Genomic DNA, 20,097 nt, shown 5'->3' with positions numbered 1-20,097 from the left:
TGGTGTTTTTTGAAAAGAAGCTACGTAAAATTAAGTTGACAACTCTTAGAGCCTTCTTAGCTATGTAGTTGCAGTGGGCTTTGGAACTTAAATCGTTAGATGTAAAACTCCAAGGTCTTTGACAGGGTGGGGTCATCTGCGAGGCAATGTCCATCAAGCATGTACTTTGTGATTGGGTTCTTTCTTCCAATGTGCAAGACTGAGCATTTACTGGTTGAAATTTGTAGTTGCCAAATTTTAGACCAGGCAGATAGATGATCAAGGTCCTTTTGAATTGTGGATGCATTGTCAGTGGGGTTGAAAGGTTTTGCATCATCAGCAAAGAGAACACAGTTACTTGAAATATCAATACAAAGATCATTTATATATATTATAAAGAGAGTAGGTCCAAGAACGCTGCCTTGAGGAACACCACTCTTGACAGGAACAGGATTTGAAAGAGCATTACCAATTTTAACTATTTGTTGTCTGTTTGACAAAAAAGCAGATATCCAGTGGTGTAAGGGTCCTGAAATGCCATAGGATTTTAATTTTAGGAGAAGTTTATCATGTACTACTGAGTCAAAAGCTTTGCAGAAGTCTATGTATATTGCATCTATTGATTTACCTAGATCAAGATTAGTAGTCCATAGGTTTTACAGTAGAGAAGTTGTAGATTGCATGATAATTTTTCCTGAAGCCAAATTGTTTATTTGAGAGAAGGTTGTGCATTTCTAAGTGTAAGGTAATGGATTGGTTGATGATGGATTCCATAACCTTGCAGGCGACGCAACATAGGGAGATAGGTCTATAATTATCAACTAAGCTGGGGTCGCTTTTTGAAAACTGGAATGACTGTGGCTAGCGACCAGAGACTGGGACGGAACCAACGAATGAATAGATGAAACTCTATGTCCCAGAATCCCTACACATGTTAATCCTCCAAAGGAGCCACGACATCAAATTGGTGGGCCACTTTTTTACTTATAATTCAAGGTGGTAAACATACCTTTATTCACCAAAGCAGTCCTGTGAGCTGGGTTGAGAGAAAATGATTGGCCTACAGACACCCAAACAGCTTTTATGTCTAGGAGATGCTTAGAATACACAGTCTCCTGGCTTCCAGTCAACATCAATGCAAATAAAAGTTAAATGTGAGACAGATAATAAGTATTTCATCATAAAAATAGTAATACATTCAAAAAATGATACCTGTTAAGACAGTCTGAGATAGACTGAAACCATTTGTTTTATGTAGGTAAAATAGTCTTGCTTTCAATTGTACTGGTGAAGTTTCTTTGTTCCAGAATGGCTGCTTTGGAATCTATAATGGAATATCTTGGGAGATTAAAATACAGCCATGATTCATGAAAGCATATGCCTTTTAAGTATAATTTATTAAGTATGAAAAGATGTCATCTGACTCTTCCTGATTTTCGGCTATAATAGACTAACATAGCTTTCTTCTTGCAATATATTCAAGGAAGAAGATACAGCATGATCAAGAAGTTTTTGACAGGGCTATCCTTTGTGTACTTATTCACACTTCCCTGCATCAATAGAAAAAAAAATCACATTCAGAAAGCAGAAACCACAATTTTTTTTAGCCTGAAGAAAAGTCACCCTGTTTATTTATCCAGAAGTTTCTATCTATCTCCTGCATTCAGCACTTCTAGCTTTGCATTATTCACAGCAACCAAGGCTGTTAATTACACCGTCTCAAGTTGTAATTACTTAATTAAGCAACAGAAAAGATTGATTTGACCACAGTGCAAACATCATAGAAGTTCTTCTGCAAGAAATAATCTGACTGTGACATTATGAAAGATAAAATGTCTGCTATTTCAGTGAATTTAAAGATGGAGATCTAAAGATTAGATGTTTCAACCAGTCTATTATAGAAAAATGTTAATCATCAGAGATTACAATGCCACTCCTCTAAAACAAAGCAACTACAATTTAAAGAATCTTAATTATATGAACTGCATCAAGCTTTTTCACATAGTTTCTCTCCATTGAAATTTCATAGTACAATCTATATTGGAGTCAAATCCACCTCTGTACAATGAATGCATAAATAGAACCCATACTAGTACCCAGAACTTAAGTGTGCAGCACAGAAGAATCCCTACTGCATGTCAGAAATTAAAGAGTTTTCCCGTTCCCTAAATTGGCATTATGCATTTTTAATTTTTTTAATTAACTAGATAAAACAAAAACAAAAACAAAGAATGCACAAAATTATAAAAGAAGGAAAAAAAGTAAAGCATATAAAATGCATGTATGTACCGTATATACTCGAGTATAAGCCGAGTTTTTCAGCACGTTTTTTGTGCTGAAAGCTCGCTTATACTGAGTCACGCCTCGAACCCCGCACAGGAGGGGTACCGAACGGACTCCCATGGGAGGGACGGGAGCGGCCCGCCGAGGTCTCGGGATTTGTCGCCCCCAGGCCGGCCCCCATCCCCGTGTCTGGTGGGCGGACGGCGCAACCTTGGCGGGCTGTGCATGGGCGCGGGGAAGCCCTGGTGGTGCAGTGAGAGGGCTGGGCAGGGGAGCCGCCAGCCTTCTCGGCTGAGGGAGGAGGGTTTCCCGACGAAGCTTGCCGCGAGCCACCCAAAGGCCAGAAGAAAGGTCATTCCATCGGAAATGGGCGGTTCCTCTCCGCTTACCCATGCTGTGCGAGCCCGGCTGGGCTGCAACCGCCGCCGCCGCTTCCTCAGCCTCCGGGCCTCGCGCTCTAGCAGCCGCCAGCTCAGGCGGACTCGGCAGCTCCCCATCAGCACTCGCACGGCACGATTCGGGCAGGAGGAGTCGGGCTCGCTCTGTGGCGGTGGCGCCCGCCGCCGCCGCCACCGCCACGGAGCGAGCCCGACTCCTCCTGCCCGAATCGCGCCGTGCGAGTGCTGATGGGGAGCTGCCGAGTCCGCCTGAGCTTGGCTGCTAGGCGCGAGCCCCGGGAGGCTGAGGAAGGAGCGGCGGCGGCGGCGGGGTTGCAGCCCAGCCGGCTCGTGGCATGGGTAAGCGGAGAGGAAGGAGCTCCATTCGATGGAATGACCTTTCTTCTGGCCTTTGGGGTGGCTCGCGCAGCGAAGCAGGTCGGGAAACCTCCTCCCTCAGCCGAGAAGGACTGCACCGCCAGGCTTCCCCGCCAATGCATAGCCTGGCGGGAGTTACTGCGGCTCACCCGGCTCCCGCCCCAACTGGTGGTGTCGGGCAGCTGCCGCTCTAGCAAAAGGTCGCCGCCCAAAACTCCTCGCCTTCTCCTGGGAAGGGCTGGATGGCTAGCCGGGAAGGTTGAATAAGCCAACCTCCTCCCTCCTCCCTCCTCTCCCCCAAAAGAGCGTTTTCCCGTTGGAAGAGAGAGAGAGAGAGAGAAAGGAGGGGCCGTTCCTCCCCTTCTTTCATTCTTTCTTCTCCCTCCGTGCTTCAGAAGCTGGGCGTGTGTGTGCGCGCCTGTGTGCCCTAGTCCCCTTCTCTTCCGCGGCGCTGGAAGAGAGAGAGAGAGAGAAAGGAGGGGCCGTTCCTCCCCTTCTTTCATTCTTTCTTCTCCCTCCGTGCTTTAGAAGCTGGGCGTGTGTGTGCACGCCTGTGTGCCCAGTCCCTTCTCTTCCGTGGCGCTGGAAGAGAGAGAGAGAAAGGAGGGCCGCCTCCCCTTCTTTCATTCTTTCTTCTCTCCTCCGTGCTTCAGAAGCTGGGTGTGTGTGCGCCTGTGTGCCCAGTCCCTTCTCTTCCGGCGCTGGAAGAGAGAGAGAGAGAGAAAGGAGGGCCGTTCCTCCCTTCTTTCATTCTTTCTTCTCCTCCGTGCTTCAGAAGCTGGGTGTGTGTGCGCCTGTGTGCCCAGTCCCTTCTCCGCGCTGGAAGAGAGAGAGAGAGAGAAAGGAGGGGCCGTTCCTCCCCTTCTTTCATTCTTTCTTCTCCCTCCGTGCTTCAGAAGCTGGGTGTGTGTGTGCGCGCCTGTGTGCCCTAGTCCCCTTCTTTTCCGCGGCGCTGGAAGAGAGAGAGAGAAAGGAGGCCGTTCCTCCCTTCTTTCATTCTTTCTTCTCCCTCCGTGCTTCACCGTGCTGGGCGACCTGGAGCAGCTGCTCTTCAGCCAGATGCTCGGTGAGTCAGCCCGTCCCCTTCCTTCCCGTGGGGGTCTGCCTTGCTGGTGAAGGTTATTGGGGCTTTTGAGCAAGGGAGGAGGAACGCGAGCACCGCCTTTCGCGCTGGCATTCCGGGATTTCCCTTTGTTTAGAGCTGGGAATCCTCCTTCCCCCTTTTGCACTCCCTCCCTCCCTCCCTCTCTCTCTCTCTCTCTCTCTCTCACACACACACACACACACACACAGACTTCTAAAGTCGATTGGCACAATGCTAAGCAAACACAGCAGTGGGTCAAGGGTGAAGGGCTAGGAACCTGGCAGGTGAAAGGTTGAGCGACATGAAAGGCAAAGACCACAATTGTTTTAAGAAAGAAGCTTTAGCAGGGAGGGGGGGATGGGAGGGTGTTTTAAGTTTTGGCAAACAGCCAGGCCAACTGTATTGGAGAAGGTCACACAACTGGCCTTAACATTTTAGCTGCTGTCTTTTTCCTCACACTTGGGTTTAATGATATTAGAGACCCTTATTGCCCTGCCAAAAAAAAAAAAAAAGAGCCACCCCAACGTCTATGAAAATTAACCTTCTCTGCCAAGAGACACTGTGCAGGGTATTTTCACTATTGGTGTGCATACAGGCTTAGATTTGTGCTGGGTTCTTAGTGCTTAGAGCACTGACCTTCAGAGGCACCCTGGTCCCTTGGAAGCTAAAGGAGGACTCATTTTCATGCTTGCAGTTGTATTGTCAATTTCTGTGAGACAATGTTGTTGAAGTAACTCACTCACTCATTCATTCATTCATTCATTCCTTGTGTGTCCAATCACACTTAGCCAATAAAAATTCTATTCTATTCTATTCTATTCATTCATTCATTCATTTTATTTTGTCAAATACATATTAAATAATTATATAAATATAAGCATGAATTGAATACATAAAAGGAATACAACTAAAGGGAACATTAGGACAGGGACGGTAGGCACGCTGGTGCTCTTATGCACTCCCCTTACAGCCCTCTTAGGAATGGGGTGAGGTCAATACTAGATAGTCTTTGGTTAAGGCTTTGGGGATTTTGGGAAGAGACCACAGAGTCAGGTAGCACATTCCAGGCATTAACAACTCTGTTACTGAAGTCACATTTTCTGCAATCTAGATTGGAGAGGTTCACTTTTAAGTTTGAATCTATTGTGTTCTCGTGTATTGTTGTGGTTGAAGCTGAAGTAGTCATTGATAGGAAGTACATTGTAGCAGATAATTTTATGAGCTATGCTCAGGTCATACCAAAGGCGGCGTAGTTCTAAATTTTCTAAAGCTGGGAATCCTCCTTCCCCCTTTTGCACTTTTATTGTTTTTCGTTCAAATAAATATTCATGTTATTTTACTTGGCTCTATCTTTATTTTTTACATTGACCAGTAGCTGCCTCATTTCCCACCCTCGGCTTATACTCGAGTCAATAGTTTTTCCCAGTTTTTTGTGGTAAAATTAGGTGCCTCGGCTTATATTCGGATCGGCTTATACTCGAGTATATACGGTATATTGCAAATAGTAATATTTTAATATTCTTTGTGTATAAATTCAACCTAGGCATCAATGAGAGATTCTGAGACCAAGACCTTATTCACAGTCAAGTTCTATTTTACATATTTAATTCAGTACATCCAACTACAGAAACTTCCCTTTCTGGATCAGAGATGGGGAAAAAATAGATTTCCTTAAGGCAATCATCTTGCTTAGAAGAATCCATACATAGTCTCTGAATTGCTAATTCATAAAATGGGATTTTAAAAAGTTGGATTTGTCAAGGTTTCATTTTATGATCACGGACATCAGCAAGAAATAATCTACCTTTGATTACACCAAATTTTTTATGAATTTTTGTTTGCTTATTTGTTTATTAAAATCTAAAAAAGTCTGAGCAAGTTCCTATATAGTTCCTATATAGTGAATGAAAGAATAGGAAGAAGATGGTTTCAAAACATTTTTTCACTTGCAAGGACCAACCTTTAGTCAGTTTTCTAAAGTAATTTCCATTTAACTTCTAGTTTTTCTTCTGATCTTCTAGTAAGGCAGTATATACAAGAATATGAGGGGGAAGGAAACAAAGAGGCAATATGTTATCATGTAAATACCATAATTTACGTATTTGTGTCATTCATAAAGCCATACAATAATGGCATTCAAATATCGATATAAAGGTATAGTGCTTAAGGTCAGGGTAGGATTGAAAAATGTCAGCAACCAATTCGTTGTTCAGTTGTGAATTTTACTCCATTTATCCACATTTTCTCCCATTTATGTGGATAAATGGAGTAAAATTCACATTGTATTATAATTTAAGAGATAACTTTTACAAAATCACATACCAATGGTATATGATACCAAATGAATTATGTAAGATGAACAGTATAAAGGTACTTCTGGTCAATGTTGGAAATATGAAGGTGCATTTTACTATGTTTGGTGGTCTTCTGAAAAAAGCACAAAAATGACATAATAAAGAAAACATGGATGTGATGATATAAGGAAGATTATAATAATTATAATCATTAAAATTAATACCAGACTCTTTTTATTGGGTATTTTTATTGGGATTATGGATAGTCATAAAAGACACTGGCAACGTTATTTTATATATGGTAACTGCAGCAAGATTATTATATTCACAAAGATAGAGAAATAGTGAAAGAATCCCAATAGAGAAATAGATTGTGAAGATGGTAGCACTAGCAGAGATGACAAAAGTAATCTGTTTGGTCAAGGACAAAACAATAAACAGTTTTATCTTTAATGGAAATCTTTAATAGACTTTTTGCTTGAAAATAAAAAAAGTGAAATAGTGATTTCTGGATTTTACGATTGAAAAAATATTAAATAAGAGACTGAAGGGATTATTGTAATATTAAGGAGGGATAGTGAGTTTGTAACTGCTGTACCTCAGTGGGGTGGGAAGATACAATTTCCTGAAACAATCTGTTCTTCTGGTTAACAGTTCCTACCATCAGAAAATGCCAACCCATTGATGATTGTCCTTCTAGGACAGTAGAAAAGAAGGTCATTCCTTCCTTTCAATTCGTTAGATACTTGAAAATTACTTCACATATTCCCCTCTATCTTCTCTCTGAAGACTAAAAATAGCCAGTTATACAACAAATGTCTTGGGAGTTCTCCTTTGAACTCATCCTTATGATAGCCAGATATACATATATCCCTTTACATTTGCATTTATCCCTATCAAATTTCCACATGTTTATTTCAGCCAGCTATTCAAGCTGGCATAATTTTGGGCCATCTGCATATTTGATGCAATCCTTTCAATCAAGGTGTTAATAAAAACATTGAGAAACACAGGGCCCAGCATAAAAGCCTTGGTATTCATTTTGACATTACTATCCAAGCTGATGTAGCACTTTTTATGAATACTGTACTAACTGGGTTCAATCATTCAATTAATTATGAGTTAATCTTAACAGCTGCATCATGTAGCCCATATTTTACCATTATGTTAATGGGAGTTCGAGCCAGTTTGGTGTACTGAGTGGTAAGGCATCATGCTTGAAACTGGGAGACCTGATCCTGTCTTAGGCACAAAACCAACTGGCTGACTTTGGGCCAGTTACTTTCTCTCAGCTCTAGAAAGGAGGCAATGGCAAACACTTCTGAAGAATCTTGCTAAGAAAAACTGTAGAAACTCATCAGGGCTATCTCCATGAATTGGACATGATTGAACAGAAGAAGAAGAAGAAATGAGAATATCATTTGCTGGGTTATTTGTCAGAATCAAGTTATATTATGTCCATAGTATTTCTCCAATCTATTAAATTAGTAAATTCTGTCAAAAAGATCATCATGCACTGAAGCTTATAGTCTAAAAAGAGTCAAATCATAAAAGAAAAAAAATGGCAGAAAAAAGCCACAAGAGTATTCTGATACCAATTGTTAAGGATTTTAATTTCTCTGTCTGGAATCAATGACCAATGGAAAGGCAAAACCTAAGGAAGATAACTTCTCAGGAAGGTTCACGGTGTCAAACTCTTTGAGGCTGGAAAAGAACCATCTGGATTTCTGGAATGAACTATACTGCTAATATTCTAATAGAATGAAGGTAAAGGTTCTCTAAGCTTGTGGGTTGGTTTCTGAACGTTTCATTACCAGGTTAAGTAACATCTTCAGTGGAATTAGGGGATGTCAGTGTCAGTGTTCTGTTTATAAGGGCTTAGGTATGGGTGTGCCAAGTGAGGGTCTCGTGTTGAGTTAGCTGTAGTCATCTGTGATTCTTGTAATGGGTCTTGTGATAAGGACATTGCTTCAGGTCAGGGTTGTTGGGAGGTGAACTGCTGGTGTGTGTGAGGGGGGGGATTTCATGAGTTGGTTGAAGATCAGTGCTGAGCCCTTCACACCAAAGCCCTTATAAACAGAACACTGACACTGACATCCCCTAAACTCCACTGAAGATACTACCTAACCTGATAATGAAACGTTCGGAAATCAATCCACCAGCTCAGAGTACGAACCTTTACCCTCATCTTACACCTGAGCTACAGATATTTGCCACTATAGCAAATACAGTAGAATTTTGAAAGCCTTCCAAATCAGTTCTCCATCTCAGTTTATATACAGCTTCATAAAGGTGGAGTTGCTTTCTTGAATATATGTTACTCCCTGCCCTCAACTAAGGATTTTTTTTTGTAACAGTCCAATTCTCTTGTGTAAAGGTCTTGCTCCATCTTCCATATACCCGGAGTCTGTTAGACAGCTCATCACAATAATAGGCCTACCTTCTTCCTTCTCCTGTGCCACATTTAGAGGTGTTACATGGCTATACTAGTCAAACATAAAATGCAATATTTGGACACAGTTCCACAAGGAAATATATTGTAATTTCAAAATATCAAATGTCTAATCTTTACAGCTCTGAAAAGATATGTGAGACTGAAGAAATCTTAGGGGAGAAAAACATTGTCACTAAATTAGACTTCCATTTGCCAATGAAAGCTTCCTCAAATTACCTCAGATTGCTCTTGCAATCACTAAAAAACTTCAGTGGCTTATCTCATTAATTGTTCACTAATGCCAATAGTCTAGCAACCAATACGTTAACATTGTTAAGGGTTTTGGCTGCATTCCTACTATAAAATTGAATTCAGTTATAATATGCTATGTAAAGACAAACTGCATTGTAACAAATGAGAAACGCATTCAAAAAAGAGTAAGCACAGTACATGACATAGGTCAGGTCAGCTCAAGTAATAAACAGTGGTTGAAATGAAAATTTATATTTCTACTGTGCATACATTTGACTTTCTGCTTAAGACAAATAGAATAAATGACAAAAATAAACAAGCATTCTAAATTTGTATTATTTTCATGGCTGCAAATTCTTTTTACTTATTCCACAGTTCTGCCTGATGTTATTCTTGAAATAGAGAGCTACTGTAAATTTCACTTTGTAGATACTTTGAAAGTAAACATTGCTCCAAATTTGAGCTTTTTAAATATTTAAATTTTAAATAACTTCCTTATGGTAATAGATACATCTTTTTTTTAGCTTCCATTTGTTGTTCCACAAGTTGACAACGTCTGTATCTAATAGCTTACGAAATCCTAGAATTGCCAATAGTTTTAGCAGCAAACCCTTCAAATTTCATAACTGACCTAGTTCTTTGAAATAAATAGCGCATTCACTATATTCTTGCTTTCTGGAACACTTAATTTCTTATACTTTAGAGCACAAAAGCAGATTGGAGGCACCACCATCCAAAAGTAACGAGAGTGATAGGCCCTACTAAATTATGGGAATTTTTTTATATATATAGCTATCAGCCTATAATTCCTAATTAAATTCTAGGACCTCCTCAAAAACGAACATAAATAAATATTTATTTATTTTATTTATTTTATTTAAATAAGTGCAAACTAAAGACTTGGGACTCGAACCCTATCATTCCAAAAGAAAATATGTAACCCAGAGGAGGCATAGCAGAGTTTATTTGGATGAAAGTTGTTTTAAGAATGTTATTACCAGGCATATAAAGTAATAAGCTATGCCATCCAATTTCAACAGTACCATCTCAGTGGGAGATGTTCTATGAAACAGATAAAAATAAAGCTGGGGCATACAGTATGCAGCATTTGAAGCATGGATTTCCCATATGTGTTCTATACCAAAGGAACACATTTTATTGTCACCAACTTCTTATGAGCTACTTGTCATTGCCATATAAGTTATATAGTGGAGGTTAAAGTCAGAAGTACCTTGAAAACAACAAGCTTACCTACCTCTTTTCTATTTTAAAAGCCAAAGTATTTCTGAATATAGGAGATCTATACATTTAAGTATGGATTTAATATACAGTAATCATAAGAAAAACATATATAAGGATGGATTTCCAAGTTTTCTCTCATTCAAATACAATTCTCTCATCCAAGCACACTCTCAGTATTAAACACTGCTTGAAAAGAAAAACACTGAGGAGGCAAACTTCAGGAAATTAAATTTCAGTTGGGGAGAGGATCCTGCATTCCTCATGCAGCCATATTTTATTATTAAAAATGTATTTTGATGACTTTCATATATTGGTCATGTTATATATTGGTCATATAGTTTGGTCAGGCTAGTTTGGCTCTCACAGGTTGTGAAAACACAAAAGACCTATAGAAAAAAGACAATCAGGTTGTAAGCTCTGGATTGCCTCAATGCAAGCAATCTTTTTTGGATATGTCAGACACAGGAGAGTAGATTAATGAACTTGCCAGAAATAATTGTGAAAACAGTAAAGACAATATCCTCTTCCCCTCACAGAAATTGCTCTCACGAGAATTACATGCAGATGTACACACCTCTCTTTAAGTTGTTCAATATCAAATAGGATTTCATCTCTCTGTATCCGCGCTCTAGCACTAAGGCTCTCACTCTGTAGATTTTCCAGATAATCTTCAACTTCTGTTGGGGAAAAGATTGCAAAGAAGAAAATAATTAGACTTTATTCAGAAATGTAAACAATATACTGAAAATTATTAAACTGAGGACAAATAAACATAACCTAACTCATATAAAATAAATTAAAGGTGAATGGCCATCCATAGACAAAGGCAGTAAAAAAAAAAAAAACCAAAGCTAAATCTATGTATAAATAAAAGAAAGCAAGTTAGAAAACCAGAAGTGAACAAGTATTATGTGTGTAGACAGAAAAGAAATCTAGTTTGTTGTTATGATTTATAATTCCCACATAAGTTCAATATTTCTTGAATTACTTTATCAATCACATTTTTATAAAAAGAATTCACCCAAAGGAGGAAAAAGTAGAAACTTATTTTTTTTTACTTATTTTATTTCCTGCATATGAGATTGCTATCCGAGCCATTTCATCACATATGATCTTATATTATTCTTCAATAAATAACTGTTTTGCACTACCAAATCTACATATAAAGGGATGACAAGGCTTATTTTTGGTACATCTAGACTTTTTATACTGATAGAAAAGGTACATAATTAATTCTAATTCCTGTGCCATCTTAGATCCACAATAGGATGCAATGTAATAAAAATGCCAATCTCTTCTGCAAATTTCTCCAATACACAACTTCCCACTCCCTCACATTTCCACAGATATCAGCCATGTTCATAGGAAATGAGATAGGATGCCTGAACCAAAAAATTCAGAGTAGGCCAGGAAGAGTGGTACATAAACAATAAAAAATTGAATTATTTTGTTTACTGCACATCTATGATCTTATAAAATATCCAGAAGAGGCAATACGAGTGAACAAGTTCAGATGTCAACATTTCCCAGGGAAGCAGAAAAATGAAGAAAGACAAAAGCAGCCTTGCTGAACCTAGATTGGTATTTCTAATTCAAATATATATTTAAAATGTTGGGATGGGGATGGAAGAATTAGAAAAACTTGTAAACAGAATAAATGAGCTATTATATAATTACAAATAGAAGATTCTATTTAAATATAAAGTTGGAAAGATACAGAACTTCACATTTAAAAATCCAATGAAAAAGGTCCTTTGGACTGCCAGTTTAAAAACTGCATTTTGGATTAGCCCTAGTTTATTGTTAGCCAAAGGACATTAGAGCTAAAATCTGATGTACTGAAAATACTTTTAAGTATGTTTACTAAATAAATTTCTTTCAATACTGAATAAACACAGCTTGTCCCCTAACACCTGCCAAGATTAGGAAGTAGTTTTCCATGCAGCCTCAAGCCTTAGCAATTATTCTTTTATAAATTAATTTCTTGTTATTATTCTGATGATGTTGTAAAGTAACACATTTTACTTACAAATGAACATCTCTGTATGTAGATGAAGTACTTAACAATCCAACTTCTATATTTCTGACCTTTGTTTTCTAAACAATATGATTACTTCTGATGACATATAAGACAGACATGGTAGTTGACACTGCAGCCTGTTTTTCTAGCTTATATTAATAGAATGTGCCTTCACTATTGGAAGGCCTAGAGACTTTCTGGGTTGTAAAAAATGCAGCAAGTTTGATAATAGGAGAGCATGACATGCAATTAATCTCCATTCATAGCCTGCTCTACTTGTCAGGAAAAGAAGACTCCTTCTTTAGAAGGAGATCTGAAGACTTCAATTAAAAAGAGTCAGCTAACAAGAAAATAATCTAAGCTAAAGGAAAGGTGGCAGGTGCCGAAAATGAGCTGTTTACGAGAAATGTCAGCTCAAAACAATAAAGCACTGAACATTAAAAAGAAGCAAAATGAAATGAGTTGACAGTATCACATCCTCCATTTTAAAAAGGAAAAGAAGACCACATGTTCAGATGGGGAAGATAATTCAGTAAGAAAAAAAAGGTGTTTCTAAAACAGAGCCCAAAATGTTAAAACTTATATTTGAGCTAAAAATATTTTTAAAAGCTGTTTTTAGTTTCTTGTTTCAACTTCGGGACATATGAACTAACAAGAATGTCCACAAGCCTCTGCAGCTTTCATCTCACTAATTCAAACATATGGTAATCAAGTCTTTGTCATCGAGTTATAAAAGTAACTCTTTAAATTTTTTTCTGACTAAATCCTTGCAACACTGGATAAGCCAATTGAAAATTTTTGTTAACACTATAGTAGAAATACTAATTCAAAACTGATTTAGCACATAAAGCTTTCCTGCCACAGAAAATACTGAGAAAAAACTTAATGAGAAGAAACTTAACGATGCCAATTAAAGAAAAAAATAAAAACTAACTTAAATAGGTAGACAAATGAGATGAAGGGGAAAAATGTTAAATCAATACCATGGAGCTGGGTGTAAGCATCAGAAGAGACTAAGTGACACTGCTATTAATTTTTAGAAACTTGCTCATCACTTGTATGTACAATTCTACACATACACAGAGATATTTTTTAATTTCAAATGTTCTGCAAATGTATGCTAGCATTGCAAACAGACTATAGGATAGTGTTCTAGTTCAAAGTTATGGTCTAACTCTTATCTGAATTTAACTTAAAAAGGGAGTGGGGAGAAATATAAGTTTATAAATTAAAGGCATTGAAGGTCCTAATTCCTTCAAATGTATCTTTGTAAAGTGGTTTGGTTAGCATTCAGAAGACCAAATACCAAAATGAACTAAATGTTACACCTTCTCTAAGGCCTTGTGTAACAAATCCCTTCTTTATAAATCATTAAAATATGTCATCATCTTCAACATTTTGATATTAGAAAATTATAAAAGGACTAAGGACCCAGATAAAATTGAAATATTGAAACTTTTACAATAAGATTTTTGGAATGAATTAGGAAAAAATCAATAGCTTTTCTTAGGAAATAGATTCTACTTGGGTTTTTAAGCAAAGATAAGCAATTTCATGATTTCAGAATGGGATACTAGAGCGGACTAAAGTCAGTACTTTATATATTTTCTTTCCCTTTATTATATTCTTATTTTTCTCTATTTTTTATTTTTTCTTACATTTTTCCCTCTTTTCTATTCTTTTTTCTTTGTTTAAGTTTAAGTTTGTACTACATTTCAGTATTATAATTAAAATTCTTAAATGGATGGATGATAATACACATAGCAATAGTTGAGGTCTATTGATGAAATTGTTTATTTGTGTTAAGCATATTTTACAAGATTAGACTTGTCTTGTTTGATGAGCAGCTAAATCAGGGGTGTCAAACTCAATTTCATTGAGGGGTGTATCAGGACTGTGGTTGACCTTGGGGGCGCTGGGCAGGCATGGCTGACTGGGTGAGTATGGCCAGTTTGACACCACTCTCCAAACTGCTGGCATGTTTCCACTTTGTATTGGGTAGACCAGGCCGAAGCCACATTGGCCCAATGTTTCTTCTTTGCACTGGGTTGAGAGGCCGAAACCAAATTGGCCTGATGTTTCCTCTTCGCACTGGGTAGACTGAACCGAAGCTATGCAGGCCAGTCCCTTACATTTTCCAGGATAGCCCAGAGAGGCCGGATCCAACTACATTGTGGACCAGATTTGACCCACAGGACTTGTGTCAAGGCACCAAACTTCTGGTTGAACTCATTCCTCACTTTTCTCTTTCTTTCTTTCTTTCTTTCTTTCTTTCTTTCTTTCTTTCTTTCTTTCTCTTTCTTTCTTTCTTTCTCTTTTTTTCTTTCTTTCATTTTTTTTCTGATACTACAAAAGGGCTTAGCTTGGAGAACTTCTGCATGATGGAAGAAGTTTGTCACCTACTTCTTACAAGGTCATAGTTTATACAACCCTAAATGACGCTTGGCTCAGAAAGATAAAGAAACAGAAATGAATAAGCATTAAGCAGTGTTACCCCATAGTTCGGAAATATATACTCTCCTATTTTAAACAACTGTACCTTGCAAAAAATGCAACCATCCAGCAAATCCTCCTATATTGCTTATTTTACAGAGATACTTGTAATACTCATCTTTTTTTCATTACTTATAAATTGCCTGACTATAAGGGTAATTTTATGTCACCATATCACTTTCTAATTATATTTCTAACATATTATGTTGCTGTTTTATGCAGCACTGCAAAATTTGCGGGGAAGTGATTGTTAGAAGTAATCAGACGAAGGTAGCTTATATCTGCCCTGTTGTTCTTAACTCATGGTTATGTAGTACTGTTTATCCTGCTATAGCTTGTTTTAGTTCTTTTTTGTTTGGACCATAGAATATTACATTATTATACACTATATAACATTCCTTAGATGTAGCTATAATCTTAATTAATCTTGTAACTTCTCAAGTACTTTTACTCTTCTCAAAACTTGCAATCATAGGTTACCATTAATGGCATGATTATAAACTTTTAAGTCTTTTGTCATATATTTGTCAGTGACCAAAATATACAGTTATATTATCAATAAAGAAAATACATAAGCATTCTGCAATTTTTGTAAGATTAGATAAACTAATATTAGGTGCATTGCAGCATTTAAATACACACACACATAATCAATGAATAAAAAGCTTTGTTATTGTTTTTATATGAATTTATGCAGGCAATTTATATAGGGCAAAATAATAGAATGCAGACACCCTCCTGTCTTTGAAGGAGTCTGATAGCACTTTTTACAACTAATAAATGTTACTAAAAGTCATCAGATGCTTAGTAGTGGCTTGACTAATGTAGGATTTAAATTGGAAAGAATTGGGGAAAGGAAATGGAGATAGGTTGATTATGCAGATAAAGGTTATATGTGAGGCAAATTATATGTTACCTTCTCAGTTAAAAACCCATTATTTGTTGAGACCTTTTCAGCCTAAAACATTTTAATGTATGTGAGTTCAACAACCTTTCTATTAATTGTGCAGTTAAAATCTCATTTTTCCAAAAGGATCGCTTTAAAATGTGTAAGAGAGTACCCAGGGAGGTCAAAATGCCCCAATACCACTTTGTCCTTATTTTGAGTAGATGTGTCCTGATATGAACTTATGTCCATTAATTCTTTCGAGCAAAATTGTCTTATATGTCCTGTAGAGATGCATTGTTAGCGGATGATGACATCTGTCACCCCAAAGCATTTATGTACTTGTTGGGACCTATGATGGTATTGTTGGCTTGATGTGGGGCCAAAGTTGACATCTGGATTGGTTGTAGGGCCTCTGATAGACTGAATGGCTGCATTAGAATCAGTTTCCATAATATCTCAACTATATTCCAGACTAAAATTCATGTATAAGGTTGGCTCAAATCATTCTGCTTTTGGACGTGAAACAGCAAATGATCACCCAATTACAGTCAAAGTATCCAGTAATGAACTTTGAGGTGGTGGTGGTGGTGGAATCACACAAGTACCTCCCTTCTAACAAACTTCTCTATATAGCAATTTATTACATCGATCTCACAGTGGGAGCCCCTGAAAAGGTCTCAATTTGTAAATATTTTTTTTTAAAATGCACTGGTTCTATCTGAAGGAAGAACATTGGTCTTCTACCATTCTTACATTCTTATTTATTTATCAAATGTATCAGCTGCCCATCCTATTATAGGGCATCTCTGGGTGGCTTAGAATATTAAATATTCTTAGTTGGGCAGTTGTTAAAAGCAATATATGTCAGCACACTTTTCTACCAATCAGATTAAAGGAATTAAAAGGGAATTAAGGAATGTGTGTTAAAGTGGCCATAAGGAAAAGCCCTATTCACCCCAATTTCAAATATGTTGGCATTCATTGAACCTACTCCCATGAAGCATATATAACAAGCACAGGCAACCCAGAGATCACATTTAAAAAACAAAATACTCCTTGATTTACAGTACAAATACTCCTTGATTTACAACCACAGTTGGGACCAGATTTTCCAATGTAAATTGGGACAGCTGTAAGTCGAGTCAGACCTGATTGTTATTGCAATCAATTTGTTATTTTGGAGATTGTTAAGCAAATCGCCATAATCGATACAGTTAGGTGTATCATGTGACTATTAAGCAAATTCATCTTACCAAAGGGTATTTTTTGGCAAAAATCAGCAAAAAAAATCACAAATCACAATCACCTGAATACAGGATACTGCACTGATCTTAATTGCAAGTCAGTTACCAAGTATCCAAATTGTGATCGCATGACCACAAGGGTGATGTGACAATCATAAATGATTGTCAGGTGAAAAGATGAAAAGTCACTTTTTCCAAGAACATCATAATTTTCAACCATTGTTAAATGAATGTTTGCAAGTCAAGGATTATCTGTAGGCCTGTGAAAGCCATAAGAAAAGTTTAAGTAGATTAATAAAATCACCAGAACAGGGCTAAAAATTGGGGGGCAATTTTCCCGGAAGAGGATGCTTCTTTTATCAATATAGGTTTGGTATCCCACAAGATATTTTTCATATTTAAAAATTTAATTTAAAATCCTGCAAAAAATGTGGCTCTGAAAATAAGCAATTTACTGATACAAACAGCTATTGCAATCTTAGGGTGTGGGGTCATCTATGTTGCCAACACATTGTTCAGTCCTAAACTATCGGCCTGCAGCCCTAATCTATAATTTAGCTCCAACACAGTATTTAAATGTTAACTGATAAACCAGTGAAGACAAACTGTAATCCATGTTTTACCACAGAAAGGTGTGAAAGAAAATGTTAAAGATTTTAATTTACATTTAACAATAATAGTCATTTTTCTAAGTCTTTACCTTTCTTTTACTACTATGTAAAGCTTGGGACAGAAGGGTTCCACAATTTGCCCCTTTATTTAAATTGATTACAGTAATCTATTAAAAGGCAGAGAGAAATTACTGCTTTTAAAATAATCATTCAATTGTACTAATTTAAGCAGTTATTTTCATTGTCTTACAAGAAGCAAGATTAAGAAATATTAGAAATTGGAAATGAAGAACAGAGGAATTGAGAAGATTTTTCATAATAGAAGAAATTTTAAAGGAAGGACAAAAGGCTCATGAAGTACTAAAGTTGCTGCCTGCACTGTTTGACAGAACACAGGCATTTTCTGTTTGAAAGAGCTATTTTTCCTAATCTGGTTTAAAGCACTGCAAGAAACAAATACAAATGCCCCAATGTTGCCCTTCACCAGTTAGCCTTCACTGGGTAGACACATGATAGTAGTCAAAGACTTTTCCACTACAAGAAGGATTGTATCTCCACTGAAGCCATAGGTATTTTTTACGTCCTGAGGAGAGGGAGTGGGAGGTTGATGCTCTCACTTAGCAGTAAATCATATTGTAATCTGAGGATTTTATTATAACAAAGGTTTGGACTCCTACATTGACTTGTTTTTTAACCTACTCATGCCCAAGTTCCATTTTTGTAATATCCATCATTCAAATATGAGGTGCTTATTTATTTATCAAATTGCAATTTTAAGTTGGTGTTCCTGCTGCGAAATCGGCTTTCCCAAAAGTCAGCCATGTGGTACCACTTCATGAGATAATAACTGAATCTACCAATACCTCAATAATAATTAGTGGCTAAAAATAAGATAATATACAATCCACATTGTGTAGCGAGGAGGAACTGTATTCAAGTTTCTTTAAAGACACCATCTTTTGACCTTTATTTCCTTCATAAAACTTCTGAATTATAGGCGAGATGCCTAGTTATTGAAAGGAACTTTATAGTTACCTCCAAAGAGTTTCTGGACGTCCTCAGGAAGGATATCTGCTGCAGCTTTCATTAGAGTAAAAAAACAACAACAAATGAACCAGAACAAAATCTGCTAGGATTTATTGCTTCTTCTTCTACTATTAGCAGTTGCTGAAGGAAAAAGGAAGCAAGGAGATTCAGCAGACTGTACAAAGAAAGGGAAGGGCCTGTTTGTCTCTTTTACAATTGCAAGTCCCTCCTTCTCTAACTGAAAAGGCTGAGCAGGCACCTGTGAGAGAGTCAGAAATGCAGCTGTAATTCAGTTGTTTGGGGGAAGCATTTCCTCCTTCCTCATCACTGTAATCCAAACCATGTTGCCTTGATTTAACCTGAAGTGATAGTAAGGATATGTTTTTGCTCTCTCTAGCGTGTACAATTTTCACAGAGTTTGGGCCCAGCCCAGAGAAGCTTCCATTGGATATCATAAAAGGGGCCAGCTTTTTAGAAAGGCTGCTTTTTAAGTGCCTGTTTGTTTGGATGTATATAGTGTTATTTTTTATAACATTAAACTCTAGCATCCTGGATTTTTCCTAAATATTATCAGTTTAATCTTTTTTATTAGAGCAAATCCAACATTCATGCAATACAGCAGAAAAGGCAATTCTGCAGGAACAGGGACTGAATATGTCCTGTTTCATTGGTTGGACAATATCGTTGGTTCTTCTGGAGAGATTCTCTAACAGATCCATCAAGTAATCTAATTCAAAAATAACCAACATTTGATGGTGGTAGTGGAGGTTCATTTTAAAAAATTCAACATTTCTTAGAGATGATGTAATTTGCCTAGTTTTTCAGAGTAGATGAGCTTTAAAAAATTAAATAAATAATAAATAAATGATTTCCTTGAGCTGACTTTTCTGTCAGACATTTTCTGTCAGCATTTTCTGAGTATCAGTGCACCAGGGTCTTGCAATTCGTTATGGGATTTTTTTTTTAACTTCTCCATCTAATATACAATGTTGGGATTTTTTGGGTGACTCCCTTTCTCAAGGATTAATGAGATCTAGCTCTGCTTAGTTTCCTGGATCAACTAAGGTCAGCTAGGCCAGGGGTTTCCACCTTGGCAACTTTAAGACTTATGGACTTCAACTGCCAGAATTCGACAGCTAGCATAGCTGGCAGAAGAATACTGGGAGTTGAAGTCCAAAAGTCTTAAAGCTGCCAAAGTTAGAACTAAGCGACCTTGCTTGGAATATGTATCCAATTTCTAATATATTTTAATTTATAAGAGCAGTATAGATTAAATATAAATTATATGTATCTATACATGTTCCAAATATCTCTGATATCAGACTTCCTGTGTAGTTAAATATCTTTGATCTTGAAAGTGTTTTTGTAACACATGCTCAAAGCTTTTAACATTGGATATGAATAGAGATTCTTAGTCTTTGCAGTCTACATTCTTAGATTTAAATAGACTAAGAGCAGCAGCAAATAACTTTAGCAAAGTAATACATTTAT

General features: G+C 37.3%; 1 protein-coding gene across 1 annotated transcript in view; it reads right to left on the bottom strand.

Moving 5' to 3' along the window:
- Positions 1–18,750, bottom strand: part of SKAP1 (src kinase associated phosphoprotein 1) — a 566,058-nt gene extending 547,308 nt beyond the window's left edge. Inside the window, exons 1-2 of the mRNA XM_058181982.1 lie at positions 18,616–18,750; positions 10,898–11,000 (exon numbers count right to left, since the gene is read on the bottom strand). Of these exons, the coding sequence (XP_058037965.1) occupies positions 10,898–11,000; positions 18,616–18,667 (155 nt within the window). The 5' untranslated portion in view covers positions 18,668–18,750. The remainder of the gene's footprint in view (positions 1–10,897; positions 11,001–18,615) is intronic.
- Positions 18,751–20,097: the final 1,347 nt, after the last annotated feature.

This window comes from Ahaetulla prasina, chromosome 4 (genome assembly GCF_028640845.1).
Source record: "Ahaetulla prasina isolate Xishuangbanna chromosome 4, ASM2864084v1, whole genome shotgun sequence".
Classification (NCBI taxonomy): domain Eukaryota; kingdom Metazoa; phylum Chordata; class Lepidosauria; order Squamata; family Colubridae; genus Ahaetulla; species Ahaetulla prasina.
The sequence above is the reverse complement of the archived record's forward strand: the minus strand, read 5'-3'. Positions and strand labels throughout refer to the sequence as shown.